General features: G+C 45.5%; 1 protein-coding gene across 1 annotated transcript in view; it reads left to right on the top strand.

Annotated features, from left to right (window-relative positions):
* LOC133441392 (phosphatidylinositol transfer protein alpha isoform-like) overlaps positions 1 to 15,814 on the top strand; it is a 31,905-nt gene that overhangs the window by 12,661 nt on the left and 3,430 nt on the right. Inside the window, exons 5-7 of the mRNA XM_061718629.1 lie at positions 5,993 to 6,000; positions 7,523 to 7,597; positions 8,679 to 8,762. Of these exons, the coding sequence (XP_061574613.1) occupies positions 5,993 to 6,000; positions 7,523 to 7,597; positions 8,679 to 8,762 (167 nt within the window). The remainder of the gene's footprint in view (positions 1 to 5,992; positions 6,001 to 7,522; positions 7,598 to 8,678; positions 8,763 to 15,814) is intronic.

Raw genomic sequence — 15,814 nt, 5'->3', positions numbered from 1 at the left:
AATATAAGAGCTTTAAAAAAAGTTTTAAAGTGCAGATATTTTAGTCATGACAAAGCCTGTCATGAAGAGGAGACATCAGAGGACCGCTACGTCGCCCGGATCGGCGTTACCGGAGCCCCGCCCTGGAGCCAGGCCTGGGGTTGGGGCTCGCTGGCGAGCGCCTGGTGGCCGGATCTTTGCCCGTGGGACCCGGCCGGGCTCAGCCCGAAACGGCGACGGGGGTCCGCCGTCCCGTAGGCCCACCACCCGCAGGAAGGACCATGGCAGGGCAGTGCCTTGTGATCTGGGTAGCAGTCGTGGCGGGGTGCCTCGACGACCCAATCCCTGGACTAAAACCCTCACAGTGGGGACATGGAATGTCACCTCGCTGGGGGGGAAGGAGCCGGAGCTTGTGCGTGAGGTTGAGAGATACCGGCTAGAGATAGTCGGGCTCACCTCCGCACATAGCTTGGGCTCTGGAACCCAGCTCCTTGAAGGGGGCTGGACCCTCCACTACTCTGGAGTTGCCCAGGGTGAGAGGCGGCGGGCTGGTGTGGGCTTGGTTATAGCCCCCCAGCTCAGCCGCCATGTGTTGGAGTTCACCCCGGTGAACGAGAGGGTCGCTTCCCTGCGCCTTCGGGTCGGGGAAAGGTCTCTCACTGTTGTTTGTGCCTACGGGCCGAACAGCAGTGCGGAGTACCCGGCCTTCTTGGAGTCCCTGGGAGGGGTACTTGATAGTGCTCCAACTGGGGACTCCATTGTTCTACTGGGGGACTTCAACGCTCACGTGGGCAATGACAGTGATACCTGGAGAGGCGTGATTGGGAGGAACGGCCTCCCCAATCTGAACCTGAGCGGTGTTGTTGGACTTCTGTGCTAGTCACAGTTTGTCCATAACGAACACCATGTTCAGGCATAAGGGTGTCCATCAGTGCACGTGGCACCAGGACACCCTAGGCCAATGGTCAATGATCGACTTTGTTGTCGTTTCATCTGACCTTCGGCTGCATGTCTTGGACACTCGGGTGAAGAGAGGGGCTGAGCTGTCAACTGATCACCACCTGGTGGTGAGTTGGATGCGCTGGCGGAGGAGGAGGTTGGACAGACCGGGCAGACCCAAACGGATTGTGAGGGTCTGTTGGGAACGTCTGGCCGAGCCCTCTGTCAGGGACATCTTCAACTCCCACCTCCGGGAGAGCTTCTCTCAGATCCCGGGGGAGGCGGGGGACATTGAGTCCGAGTGGACCATGTTCTCTGCCTCCATTGTCGACGCGGCGGCTCGAAGTTGTGGTCGCAAGGTCTCCGGTGCTGTCGTGGCGGCAATCCTAGAACCCGGTGGTGGACACCGGAAGTACAGGATGCCGTCAGACTGAAGAAGGAGTCCTACCGGGCTATGTTGGCCGGTGGGACTCCTGACGCAGTAGATGGGTACCGGCAGGCCAAGCGAGCCGCTGCTCGGGCGGTCCTGGAGGCAAAAACCCGGGTCTGGGAGGAGTTCGGGGAGGCCATGGAGGAAGACTTTCGGTCGGCCTCGAGGAAATTCTGGAGGACCGTTCGGCGCCTCAGAAGGGGGAAGCAGTACTCTGCCGGCACCGTTTATGGTGCGGGTGGGGAGCTGTTGACCTCGACTGGGGACAACGTTGGACGGTGGAAGGAATACTTCGAGGATCTCCTCAACCCGACTGACATGCCTTCCACTGAGGAAGCAGAGAGTGGGGACTCTGGGGCGTGCTCATCCATCACCCAAGCCGAGGTCACTGAGGTAGTTCGTAAGCTCCTCAGTGGCAGGGCACCGGGGGTGGATGAGATTCGCCCTGAGTACCTCAAGTCTCTGGATGTCGTAGGGCTGTCTTGGTTGACACGCCTTTGCGACATCGCATGGAGGAAGGGGACAGTACCGCTGGAGTGGCAAACCGGGGTGGTGGTCCCTCTGTTTAAAGGTGACCTATTATGGCATTTAATGTATATTTTAAACAGGCCTTAAAATGTCTTAAAAACAATCTAAAGCTTGTTTTTTCTACATAAATCATAAATCCAGCCTGTGGGCCCTGTCACTAGTTTTAACGCTTCTAACCTCTTTTTCTGCGCCTCATTTTTAGGGAAGGGGGGGGTATGATAATGAGGTGCTGATTGGCTCCCTGAATGACGTGTAGCAGGGGAGGAGCATAACGTTGCTCCGCCAGAGCAGCCCGAGCCTGTAAATTATCACAACACTGAATTTTCACAAATGGAAACTTTATTGTTAAAAAAATAAAATATGAGTTGTATATAAATAACATTTATGCACTATTTAAGCCGGATCTACCCGGCGGATGCTAAACGCTGGCCCCGGAGCCACGCCGGGCGCCCGGGAGCAGCGCTGCTGGAGCAGCGCGCATCACTGCGGCTTTAACGGGGGAATCTGACTGGTTCCGACCGGGCCGGGACCGCAGGAACCGGCCTGGACTGGTAGCAGGGACTCCCGGGGACCGACCAGCGGAATTTCAGCCGGATCTGCCCGGCGGATGCTGCACGACGGGCGCCGCAACCCCACGGCGGGCGCACAGATCGGCTCCGGAGCGCATCCGCTCCGCTGCGCATCCGCGGCGCATCCGCGGCGCATCCGCGGCGCATCCGCGGCGCATCTGCGGCGCATCGCCCGTTACCGGTGATCAAACCGACAGATTTGCCTGAAAATCTCGGAGGGTGAAGCTGGTCCAGCCTGGGACAGACCCCCGAGGACCCAGTTCCCAAACCACCCGGGAACCTGGATGATTTAACCCGGATCCGCTCCGCCGCTGCGCCGCGTCCGACTGGCTGAAGGAAGGACCGCTCGAGCCTGCGGACAGAGCTGGTAGTGGGCGTGGTTTCAGCAGCGGAGGAGACCAAGGGCGTGGTTTGCATTTTGGTGACGTAAAGAAAATGCACAAATCCAAACGGCTCACAGAAACCACATGACACTGGGGGATTCATTGGGCGGGGGAGAGCAGACCTTGCAGATTTTCATGGGGTATCATCTTTTCTGAGTTGGCAGGGTGAGGGGAGACCACTTTATATATGTTAAAACAAGAAAAAACTTGTTTTTCGTAATAGGTCCCCTTTAAAAAGGGGGACCGGAGAGTGTGTTCCAACTACAGGGGGATCACACTTCTCAGCCTCCCCGGGAAAGTCTACTCCAGGGTACTGGAGAGGAGATTACGGCCGATAGTTGAACCTCGGATTCAGGAGGAACAATGCGGTTTTCGTCCCGGTTGCGGAACACTGGACCAGCTCTATACCCTCCGCAGGGTGCTCGAGGGTTCATGGGAATTTGCCCAACCAGTCTACATGTGCTTTGTGGATCTGGAGAAGGCATTTGACCGTGTCCCTCGTGCCATTCTGTGGGGGGTGCTCGGTGAGTATGGAGTCCGGGGCCCTCTATTAAGGGCTGTCCGGTCTCTGTATGATCGGAGTAGGAGTCTGGTTTGCATTGCCGGCAGTAAGTCAGACTTGTTCCCGGTGCATGTTGGACTCCGGCAGGGCTGCCCTTTGTCACCGGTCCTGTTCATAATTTTTATGGACAGGATTTCTAGGCGCAGCCAGGGGCCGCAGGGGTTCCGGTTTGGGAACCACAGGATTTCATCTCTGCTTTTTGCAGATGATGTTGTCCTGTGTGCTTCATCGGACCGGGACCTTCAGCATGTGCTGGGGCGGTTTGCGGCCGAGTGCGACGCGGCAGGGATGAGAATCAGCACCTCCAAGACCGAGGTCATGGTTCTCCACCGGGAAAGGGTGGCGTGCCTTCTCCGGGTGGGTGGGGAAGTCCTGCCCCAGGTGGAGGAGTTCAAGTATCTCAGGATCTTGTTCACGAGTGAGGGAACGATGGAGCGGGAGATTGACAGATGGATCGGTGCAGCGTCCGCATTATGCGGTCGATGTACCCGACCGTCGTGGTGAAGAGGGAGCTGAGTCGAAAGGCGAAGCTCTCGATTTACCAATCTACCCACCTACCCTCACCTATGGTCATGAACTTTGGGTAGTGACCGAAAGGACAAGATCGCGGATACAAGCGGCCCAGATGAGTTTCCTCCGCAGGGTGGCTGGACGCTCCCTTAGAGATAGGGTGAGGAGTTAGGTCACCCGGGAGGAGCTCGGAGTCGAGCCGCTGCTCCTTCACATTGAGAGGAGTCAGCTGAGGTGGCTTGGGCATCTGTACCGGATGCCTCCTGGACGCCTCCCTAGGGAGGTGTTCCAGGCATGTCCCACCGGGAGGAGACCCCGGGGCAGACCCAGGACACGCTGGAGAGACTATGTCTCTCGGCTGGCCTGGGAACGCCTCGGACTCCCCCCGGAGGAGCTGGAGGAAGTGTCTGGGGTGAAGGAAGTCTGGGCATCTCTGCTGAGGCTGCTGCCCCCGCGACCCGGGAACGGATAAAGCGGCGGACGATGGATGGATATTTTAGTCTCCGTGTCAGGTGGTTGACACCACATATTTTCTGATGCACTCTGTCTGCTGGTAGAAGTGTTTCATCTGCGAACCACGCATGTGTTTGTGATGGCATCAGGGCAGAACCCCACTGTGAGCCACACAGAGAGCAGAGAAGACTAAGGCCCAGATATAATAGAAACTGCTCCATAACACTGACTACTCAAAAGGTGCTCAAAGTGGTCGCTCAGTGTACATGTACCATAATGCCTAGTGCATCATACGGTACACCATCAGAAAACTTTTGTTTTCTACTTTAAGGAAACCATTTAGGAGTGATGGTAGTGAGAAGGTAATGTTACAAATGTGTGATGATAGACTGTAAACGTGCGGGACGTGCTGCTCATTCTTGTGTGTGATGGTAGGTGTGGGCGCTGGAAAGACTGTTCCCATTAGGAGTCGCCGCAGCAAATCCCTATCCCTGCATCCTTATCTCACACCTAATAACTTCATGTCCGCTAGTTTTTGAATTTTCTAAATACCATATTTTCTGGACTATAAGCCGCATCCGCTCTATTTTTTAAAAAAATATTTAAAAAAAGATATACAAGCCGCATCTGCTCTATTTAAAAAAAAAAAAAAGATATGCAAGCCGCAGATATTTCTGTTGTTAGATTAGATATTTACTACATGTCCAGAAGGATTTTGAACTGTAAATGATGTACATGTTTGTACCTAAACAGATCCTTTCCTAACAGTGTCTTTTAACACGGCAGCAACTTTGCTGATTAAAACGGGACAGAACCAAGAGAAAATAACCAGTATTTATTTATCTATTTATCTGTTTGAAATCTGCTTCTACCTACTTCTATCTGCTAAAGAAGAAGTGGCGTATTCTTCTTTGCATTTATTTTGTCTTAGTCTTGATTCTAATTCCGGTTAGAGCGCCCCCTAGTGGTGGAAGAAAAATCCACAGAATAGCTATACCTTTGTATAAGCTGCATGGTTGAAAACCATGAAAAAAGTAGCGGCTTATAGTCCAGAAAATACGGCATCTTAAATGGTCTAGGGGTTCTGGTTATTAGAAGTAAGCCAAATGTTGATGACGACAACAGCACAGTCATAAAGGGATTTTAACTTGAACTAACTGTTTATTATTTACAGTCTTATGAACATCAAAGTTTGTTGATCACACAACTTCCATAAATCCCATATTTGTGCCTGAAAAAACTAAACAAAAACATTTTCTATTTTTCTTGTTAGGGGGCACATGCCTTAAACAATCTTAGGCTAATTTTAAAACCTAGTATAATAATAATAATAATAATTTTATTATAATAATAATATAATAAAATGGTTTAACTTAATGCGCAATTCATAATCAAATCAGTTGATCAATGCTTTCAGTACTTGATGAATCAACTATATAAGTAGTTTTTAGTTGCAGCCTCACCATTCACTGTTTCCTGCTCCCATTTCTGAGTACGGAGGAATGCTAGAGGCACCTTTTACACTGTTGAATTTCACAAATGAATTATTGATGCTTGAAATCTGTAATTATCTAAAGTTTTCTTTATCCTTTTCTTTCTGATACATCATATTTCCCATCCCGCCGCTCTTCTGATCCAGTCCTTACAGTAAGTGTGCTTACATTTTCAGTGTCCACATGTTTGTGTTAAAAACTTTTATTCTTAGTCTGTTTTTAATTCAATTCCATAGGTAGAATTAAGTAACTGAAAAAAAAAAAAAAATGTATGTATGTATGTATTAGTGCTGTCAAGCGATTCATTAATTAAGATCTGTAATGAATTAATCGCTTTTTTTATCTTACCTAAAAATTGCTGAGAAAAGCCCTCAACTTGAGGTGTTTTACTTTGAATTAATTACATTATTGTGTCAGATCAAAAGATGATGAACAAAAAAAATGTATATATATATATATATATATATATATATATATATATATATATATATATATATATATATATATATATATATAAATAGATATGTGTGTGGATATGAGAGAAATAAAAATGTATAGACCCATTTACCACCTTTACCACCAGAGCCTGACGCATGATTGGCCCGATTCTGGTGGAAGAGAGAAAGGTCATTTAAAACAAATATCTTTTGTTTGTAACTCCTTCTGTAATCATACATACAATACATTATTAAGGAATATAGAGGCTTGGGGTTTGTGAAATCTAATTATGCATCAAGCTATCATTTGGTATTTGGATCTGGAAATGATTAGTAGAGCGTGTTATTTGACATAATTAATGCGTAAGTATCTAATTCCCAAAATGGCTGTGGACTGCAGACTAGACTACTAGAGCACGTTTTTAGCTTAAAGGTGGTCTCGTACTCTAGTCACTTAAGATATATAAAATGAACCTATTTGTACTAAGTTCAGCCCACAGGCCTTGATCTCAATTCTCCCAAGATGGGAGAGACATGGCCCACAAGCACTGAATTAAAACTCCTCACTGTTAATTGTTCACACAAAACCACTTTAGCAAATTATTCTCTTAATGCTCCACTGGGGAGATGTCTTTATTCTGCATGAATTCAACTGTGAAAAGATTAGACCTTACTGCAAATCCTCTCAGCACAAAAGTAGCATGAATCATGTAAGAACAATGACCTCCTTGCACCATGACAGAAGTAAATAGCTCTTTGGTGGTGCTGTACTCTGAATATTAGCTGTTGTGCTCTGAAACACACCCAGGTTTCCACTTCAAGGCACTTTTTTAGTCCAGAGCCATACAGTATGTTTTGTCATACGTCATTTAAGGAGATGGTTATCCTCAACTCAATATTTACATCCCACTTGGTCACTGGACTCTTTTTGTTGCTCTTGTTGGCTATTTTGAAAAGTTTACAATTAAATGTAAATTAGCAGAGATACCCCTCAGTGAGAAAAAAGGATGGTTTTATAATACAGCTCTACTTAATGTTTAAACATAGTTCTGGATGGCATTTATGGCACGTTAAACTGACCCTTTGAAACAAGTCAGCATGCCTTTGTACTCTGCATTGTTTACAGTCTCATCAAATGAAAAAGAAAAAACTAACAGAATTCCCAGTTCATATTGAATAAGTGCATATGGAAAAATCTGATATGACTGTTGACCTGCCATCTGAATGTTGTCATTACAGAACACTTACATGAAGGACAAGTTCATGATTAAGATTGAGACATGGCACAGGCCTGATACAGGAGACCAGGACAATGTAAGTCATGATGTTTTCCAAAAGTACTAACCATATTATTGTAGCAAAAGGATTACCGCTATAGTAGCAGATAAAAGTGAAGAACTGGACATGCTGATAGCTCAGCTTTTTGTAGTTGGAGACATTTTCCTGTTTAACTGCCGTCAGAGATTAAGACTGATGAAGGGTAATAAGTGCTTTTAGAGTGGAATTTAGTTTAAAACTGGATAATAAACTGGGTCTTAAATATGAAGTAGTGCCTACACTATGTTGATCAGCTTATTTAAGTTCCATACTAGTCAGATTTACTTTTCCTTTTTGAAATAGCAATGTCAGTTCTCAGTTTGACTTGTCCAATGCTCAACCAAGACCTGGATATTTTGATGACACGGATGAACTACAGAAATTTGTCAAGAATTTTATCAAGACACTGGTGATTGCCTGATGGTGAATATTGTCTTTAAACTGAAAGTGACACACCCTCATAACTAATAGAATAATGTAAAATTTGCTGGCAAAATAATTAAATATGGATTAAATGGTTATTGATTTCTTTTATTTTTCATTTTTCTTCATTTTTTTTAATCCAATATATTTTTTATCCAATATCATCTGGCCAATGACATCACACACACGTCATTTTAGTACTACTATAAATGACTCGATTAGATCAAACGGAAGCATCTCACTCTGGAAACATCTGCAGATGTGGAGGGCAGTAAATGAACTAGAAATATAATCAGCCTGGCTTCTTAGTAGAATAATACTAACTATTAGGAACTGTACAATCTACTGCTGTAAGAGCAATTTACAAAAGAAACCTGGAAAGAATGTGTATTACTGATACTAATGAGGACCTAAGCTGGGTGCATGCATAAAATGAATATGCAAGTAGTCTGCCCTTTTCATTACATCATATTTTTACATTTCCTAATCCAGAATCTTTAGCCTAAATGATTTGTAAGTCATTGCATTCTGCTTTGTTTACATTACTTAGTATCATCCATGATTAAATGCTGACTGTTTAATTGCTGTTGCAATTACTTGCAAATACTTGTCTGACTTAAAAATGGATTTATTTTATTTGAACCCCTGTATGCAGGTGCATGGACTTGACAAAAGCACATGGGAAACAGCTGAGGTCATTGATATTGACATTGCTGACAAAAGCTGCATCAGTGCAAAGGTAAGAGAAAAGCATTCGTACTATAGAAACAATCTCTGGTACCAAGGTCAACATTTCTATTTCATTTTATTCATTCATTTATTTATTTATTGTTCTGAACGGCACATGACTGGATATAATACTAATGATTGAATTGAATTTATTCACAATACCATAATAATAATAATAATAATAATAATAATAATTACTACAATAATACAATTGAATTAAGTGGGTAGAGTGAATGGGTCCCCCAAGGAAGATAGGAAAGCTTCTAGGTGGGGCCCATAGTTCATATAAGGGTGGGGCCCATAGTTCATATAAGGGTGGGATCATAGTTCATATAAGGGTGGGGGCCCATAGTTCATATAAGGGTGGGGGCCCATAGTTCATATAAGGGTGGGGCCCATAGTTCATATAAGGGTGGGGCCCATAGTTCATATAAGGGTGGGGCCCATAGTTCATATAAGGGTGGGGGCCCATAGTTCATATAAGGGTGGGGCCCATAGTTCATATAAGGGTGGGGGCCCATAGTTCATATAAGGGTGGGGGCCCAAAGTTCATATAAGGGTGGGGGCCCATAGTTCATATAAGGGTGGGGGCCCATAGTTCATATAAGGGTGGGGGCCCATAGTTCATATAAGGGTAGGGGTCATAGTTCATATAAGGGTGGGGGCCCATAGTTCATATAAGGGTGGGGGTCATAGTTCATATAAGGGTGGGGCCCATAGTTCATATAAGGGTGGGGCCCATAGTTCATATAAGGGTGGGGTCTATAGTTCATATAAGGGTGGGGCCCATAGTTCATATAAGGGTGGGATCATAGTTCATATAAGGGTGGGGGCCCATAGTTCATATAAGGGTGGGGGTCATAGTTCATATAAGGGTGGGGCCCATAATTCATATAAGGGTGGGGCCCATAGTTCATATAAGGGTGGGGTCTATAGTTCATATAAGGGTGGGGCCCATAGTTCATATAAGGGTGGGGGTCATAGTTCATATAAGGGTGGGGGCCCATAGTTCATATAAGGGTGGGGCCCATAGTTCATATAAGGGTGGGGTCTATAGTTCATATAAGGGTGGGGCCCATAGTTCATATAAGGGTGGGATCATAGTTCATATAAGGGTGGGGGCCCATAGTTCATATAAGGGTGGGGGTCCATAGTTCATATAAGGGTGGGGGTCATAGTTCATATAAGGGTGGGGCCCATAGTTCATATAAGGGTGGGGGCCCATAGTTCATATAAGGGTGGGGGCCCATAGTTCATATAAGGGTGGGGCCCATAGTTCATATAAGGGTGGGGGCCCATAGTTCATATAAGGGTGGGGCCCATAGTTCATATAAGGGTGGGGCCCATAGTTCATATAAGGGTGGGGCCCATAGTTCATATAAGGGTGGGCGCCCATAGTTCATATATCACGTTTTCTGTTCAGCACTGTAGCCAGGCTGACAAAGAGTCACAACTCTGTTGAGCCGTGCATTCCTGCAGCTCTCAGTAGTGAGGACTTTATGAGCTTCTTCAACAGTAAAATCGCGAGAATTAGAGAAGAAATCAACCAGCCGGTTGTGGGCGTTTCTTCAGCTTTAGCGACTTCCCTAGGCTCTGACTTGCCTCTAGACTGTTTTGATCCTATAGACCTCCCTGAGCTGACCTCACTCGTCAATAGAGCTAAGTCAACCACATGTATGTTAGACCCCATCCCGACTCGACTATTCAAACATATTTTTTCTCTTATTGGTACGACAATACTGGACCAAATTAACCTATCCCTAAGTTTAGGATATGTACCACAGGTTTTCAAAGTCGCAGTAATTAAACCTTTACTTACAAAACCTTCTCTTGACCCAGACACCTTAGCTAATTATAGACCAATTTCCAACCTTCCATTTGTGTCTAAAATTCTGGAAAAGGCAGTTTCAAGCCAGTTATGTGACTATTTGTATAGAAATGATCTGTTTGAAGTCTTTCAGTCAGGGTTCAGAATGCATCATAGCACAGAGACAGCACTGGTTCGAGTCACGAATGACCTCCTTATGGCCTCAGATAAGGGATTAGTGTCCATACTGGTTCTACTGGACCTCAGTGCTGCTTTTGACACTATAGATCATGGCATTTTACTGCACAGGTTAGAGCATGTCGTTGGGATTAAAGGGACAGCTCTATGTTGGTTTAAATCATATCTATCTGACAGGTTCCAGTTTGTTCATGTACATGAGGTTTCTTCAGAACAGTCAAGGGTCTGTTATGGTGTTCCGCAGGGTTCAGTGCTAGGGCCAATCTTGTTCAGTTTATACATGCAGCCGTTGGGAAGTATAATCCAGAATCACGGCATACACTTTCATTGTTATGCTGATGATACGCAGCTCTACTTGTCTATGAAGCCGGATGAAACAGAACCGTTAGTTAAACTTCAGGCATGTCTTAGGGACATCAAGGACTGGATGTCCAGAAATTTCCTGCTTCTAAATTCAGATAAAACAGAGGTTATCATTCTTGGTCCAGAGCATCTTAGGAAGGGATTAGATGGTGTTGCGATGGCTTCCAGTGCAACTGTGAGAAACCTTGGTGTTATTTTCGATCAGGATTTGTCGTTTAAACCATATGTCGATCAGGTTTGTAAAATAGCCTTTTTCCATCTCCGTAATATTGCAAAGATTAGGAAAATCCTCTCGCAGAGTGATGCAGAAAAACTAGTTCATGCGTTTGTATCTTCTAGACTAGATTACTGTAATGTGTTGTTAGCAGGATGTCCAAGTAATTTGCTGAATAGGCTCCAGCTGATCCAAAATGCAGCAGCACGAGTACTGACAGGAATTAGCAGGAGAGACCACGTCTCTCCAGTGTTAGCGTCGCTCCATTGGTTACCCGTAAAATTCAGAATCCAATTTAAAATTTTATTACTTGCGTATAAAGCCCAAAACGGCTTAGCTCCGCATTATTCGCAAGACCTGATAGTGCCTTATGTTCCTGTCAGAGCTCTCTGTTCTCAGAGTGCAGGTTTACTCGTAGTTCCTAGAGTATCTAAATGTAGATTTGGAGGGCGGGCGTTCTGCTATCAGGCACCACTACTATGGAACCAACTTCCAATCTGGGTTAAGGAGGCTGACACCACCTCCACCTTTAAAACTAAACTTAAAACATTTCTGTTTAGTAAAGCCTATAGTTAGTGTTTAGTAAACCTCTAGCTGGTGTTGGTAAATCTCTAGGTAGTGTAAACTTTAGTGTGTCAGAGTCGCTCCTGTAGTTTCTTGTGCTGGCCCCCCCTTCTCCTCCCTTTTCTCTCTTTTGTCCATGTTGCAGCATCCTTTGCCTGACACCGGAACCTGCAGGTGGTCGTGGGTGGCTTGTAGCTTGCATTACGGAGCACAAGTCTTTCCCTGACCCTGCACCCCAAACTGGGACTTGCTGATTGGGCCGGAGCTTCGGGAGCTGCATGCTGGCCTGCGGTCCCCACCCCTGGTCATCCCGTTGCTGGCCCCCCCTTCTCCTCCCTTTTCTCTCTTTTGTCCTGCAGGTGGTCGTGGGTGGCTTGTAGCTTGCATTACGGAGCACAAGTCTTTCCCTGACCCTGCACCCCAACCTGGGACTTGCTGATTGGGCCGGAGCTTCGGGAGCTGCGTGCTGGCCTGCGGTCCCCACCCCTGGTCATCTCGTTGCTGGCCCCCCCTTCTCCTCCCTTTTCTCTCTTTTGTCCTGCAGGTGGTCGTGGGTGGCTTGTAGCTTGCATTACGGAGCACAAGTCTTTCCCCGACCCTGCACCCCAACCTGGGACTTGCTGATTGGGCCGGAGCTTCGGGAGCTGCGTGCCGGCCTGCGGTCCCCACCCCTGGTCATCCCGTTGCTGCTTCCACCTGCCTGCTGTGCTGTTGCCGTCCCTGACCCACCAGTCTGGCCCTCGGCAGGAGGGTCCCCCCTTATGAGCCTGGTCCTGCTCAAGGTTTCTTCCCTCCTAAAGGGGAGTTTTTCCTTGCCACTGTTTGGCTTAAGGTTTTTCTCCCACTAGGGGAGTTTTTACCTGCCATTGTTTATGTAATAACTGCTCGGGGGTCATGTTCTGGGTATGGGTCTCTGTAAAGCGTCTAGAGACAACTCTGTTGTATTAGACGCTATATAAATAAAATTGAAAAATAAAATTGAATATAAGGGTGGGGCCCATAGTTCATATAAGGGTGGGGGTCCATAGTTCATATAATGGTGGGATCATAGTTCATATAAGGGTGGGGGCCCATAGTTCATATAAGGGTGGGGCCCATAGTTCATATAAGGGTGGGGGTCCATAGTTCATATAAGGGTGGGGGCCCATAGTTCATATAAGGGTGGGGGTCCATAGTTCATATAAGGGTGGGGCCCATAGTTCATATAACGGTGGGGGTCCATAGTTCATATAAGGGTGGGGCCCATAGTTCATATAAGGGTGGGGCCCATAGTTCATATAAGGGTGGGGGCCCATAGTTCATATAAGGGTGGGGGTCATAGTTCATATAAGGGTAGTGGTACAGTCAATGGAATAAGCAGTTACCATCTGTAAAGAGATGGTGATGGATAAATGCATACAAAGTACACCAAAACACTTAACATACATACTTAACATTACATACACATACAGTCATACACATACATCCCAGCAGTCCATGAAGAAGCATTTTTATATTATATACAGGTTAGTAAAAGATCATTTTTTAGTTGTGATTTAAACTTGGAGATAGAAGGCAACACCATCATCAATCCTATTCCAAACCTGCGGCCCCTGCAAACAACACTCATACTGGCACTCACATGTCGGCCACATTTCCCTAATATGAGTGGTTTGATTCTTGTTTGGTATGTGTACTAGTACCTTCTCGGGCCGTGTACTGGTGTGTACTGGTATGTGTGCTGAGGACTGGAGATTGGCACAAGACTGCTATGTCTAGGGTTGGGCCTGTTGACCATTTGAAACATAAGACAAGCATTATGATAATTGTTTAGCTCAGCCAGTCTTAGTAACTCAAATCTCTAACCAAGACAGGGCCCGTATGACTTTCTTTTGCAAAGATACTAGTTTTTTAAGATGGCTTGTGAAGGTGTTGCACCATATCACATGACAGTAGTTGAGATGAGGTTCACAGAGAGTTTAGTACAACGTAAGAAGGGCAGACAGAGGAAGGAAGGGTCTGATCTTGGAGAACAAGCGAACATACTTGGACAGTTTGTTTACAAGATGGTCAATATGACATTTAAAATTGAGAGAGTCATCAATATGGACCCCCAGGAATTTATTTTAAATAAATAACCAGTGTGGACAAACTTTTTGTTTGATTTGAATAAAATAACATTTGTTTTTGCTGACATTTAATGACAGTTTGTTACATTTGAACCAAGAGTCCACTTTGGTTAACTCAGAGTTTACTATATCTTGTAGAATAAGTGGGTTTCTGTGTGATGTAAACAAATTAGTATCGTCAGCAAAAATTATTTTATAAAATATTTTGGAAGAATTTACAAAATCATTTATATATAGGATGAATAGGAGTGGCCCCAAAATGGAACCCTAGGGGACCCCAAAGATTATAGGCTTCCAGGTAGAGTTATGATCATTTACATGGACATTCTGTTCCCGCTCATATAAATAACTTCTGAACCATGCAAGTGCCAAACCTCTGATACCATAGTGATGTCATTTATCCAGCAATATATCAAAGTCAATGGTATCAAAAGCTTTTGATAGGTCCAAGAAAATACCAACCCCACATTTTCCCTCTTCAATGCAGTCATGAATTTGTTCTATTAGCTCAAGTATTGCCATACAGGTTGTGCTCTTTTTTCTAAAACCGTATTGGGAGGGAACTCTCTAATACTGATACTGGCCGGGTTTCCCAGATCCAACCTCTCTTAAGGATTTAAGAGAGGTTCAAAGAAGGTTTGAACTAAGAGAGAACCCTAAGATATGGGTGTTTCCCAGATGACTTCTTAACACCGTTCTTTAGTTTCGCTCTTTCAGAAGCTCTTTGGAGCAGCTGTCCGGTTCTGAAACCAAATCAATCGATGCCAGGCAAATCGATCACCGATCACTATCAGCGCATTTTCACACGCAGCACTGCTACCTAACGCACTAATTCCCTGCTGCCTGTGCGTTATAATGAAAAATTAAGATGATAAATATAATTCAATGACCCTTTTTCATCCAAACGGTGCGTTACTCCGTTATTTCTGGCTACAGTGAGGCTTTTTTTCCCCACACGCAGAAACCGGGAGTAAACGTGGTGGGCGTGTGTGTGCGTTCAAAAACATGAGCCAAGAGAAGGCGAGTTTCGCAAATCGCAACGTGGAATTACAGCAATCCCTGGTTTTTCGCAGGGGTTATGTTCCAAAAAGAACCCGTGATAAGTGAAATTCTTTTTACAATTATAGAGGGCTTCAGATTGCAGAGATCATCCCCGCCACGCACGTATTCCTGCTCTTCTGATGCTGCTGCATCCCGACTCTGTAGCGTCTTTTTATCCTAAACCCCGCGGTGCAGGTGGGTTTTTTCAAGAGAAGAAAATAGTTATGGGTCGTTGTCTTCGCTCTTTTTTCTTCTGGGCAAAAAGATTCTTTAATATAAACCGACACCATTGATTATATTTGAGACTGTAATGAACGATTCATCAAAGGATCCCGTTGATCAGCTGCTGCTTCCCTGTCATCACATAGATGCGCTCGGGCGCGGCGCAGGAGGATCGGTGTCCCGGCTGCCTTGACAGCCCGGTCCGACAGCACATCCAGAGGACTGAAGTGCTGACGCACGAATGCGTTCATAAACAGTTCTGCTTCGCGCACGGTGACGCGGTTGATTTGCAGCGAGAACATGCTGTATAGCAGCCAAATCATCAAATAAATGATATTCATGATGATCGTTTTATTTGTGCGTAATGCATAAAGCATATACAGGAACACACTTGTTATTCCTTATTTTTCTTTTTTTTTCCCCTTTGCTGTCACCAATAAATGCTAAACAATATAAATCTAAAGTATAAAATAGATCAAAACTTGTGCGGGGTGCATTGTTTTAATATCTCATTGCTTGGTGTAATATTGATTTGCCTGACGCGG

Source organism: Cololabis saira, chromosome 4 (genome assembly GCF_033807715.1).
Source record: "Cololabis saira isolate AMF1-May2022 chromosome 4, fColSai1.1, whole genome shotgun sequence".
Classification (NCBI taxonomy): domain Eukaryota; kingdom Metazoa; phylum Chordata; class Actinopteri; order Beloniformes; family Belonidae; genus Cololabis; species Cololabis saira.
The sequence above is the reverse complement of the archived record's forward strand: the minus strand, read 5'-3'. Positions and strand labels throughout refer to the sequence as shown.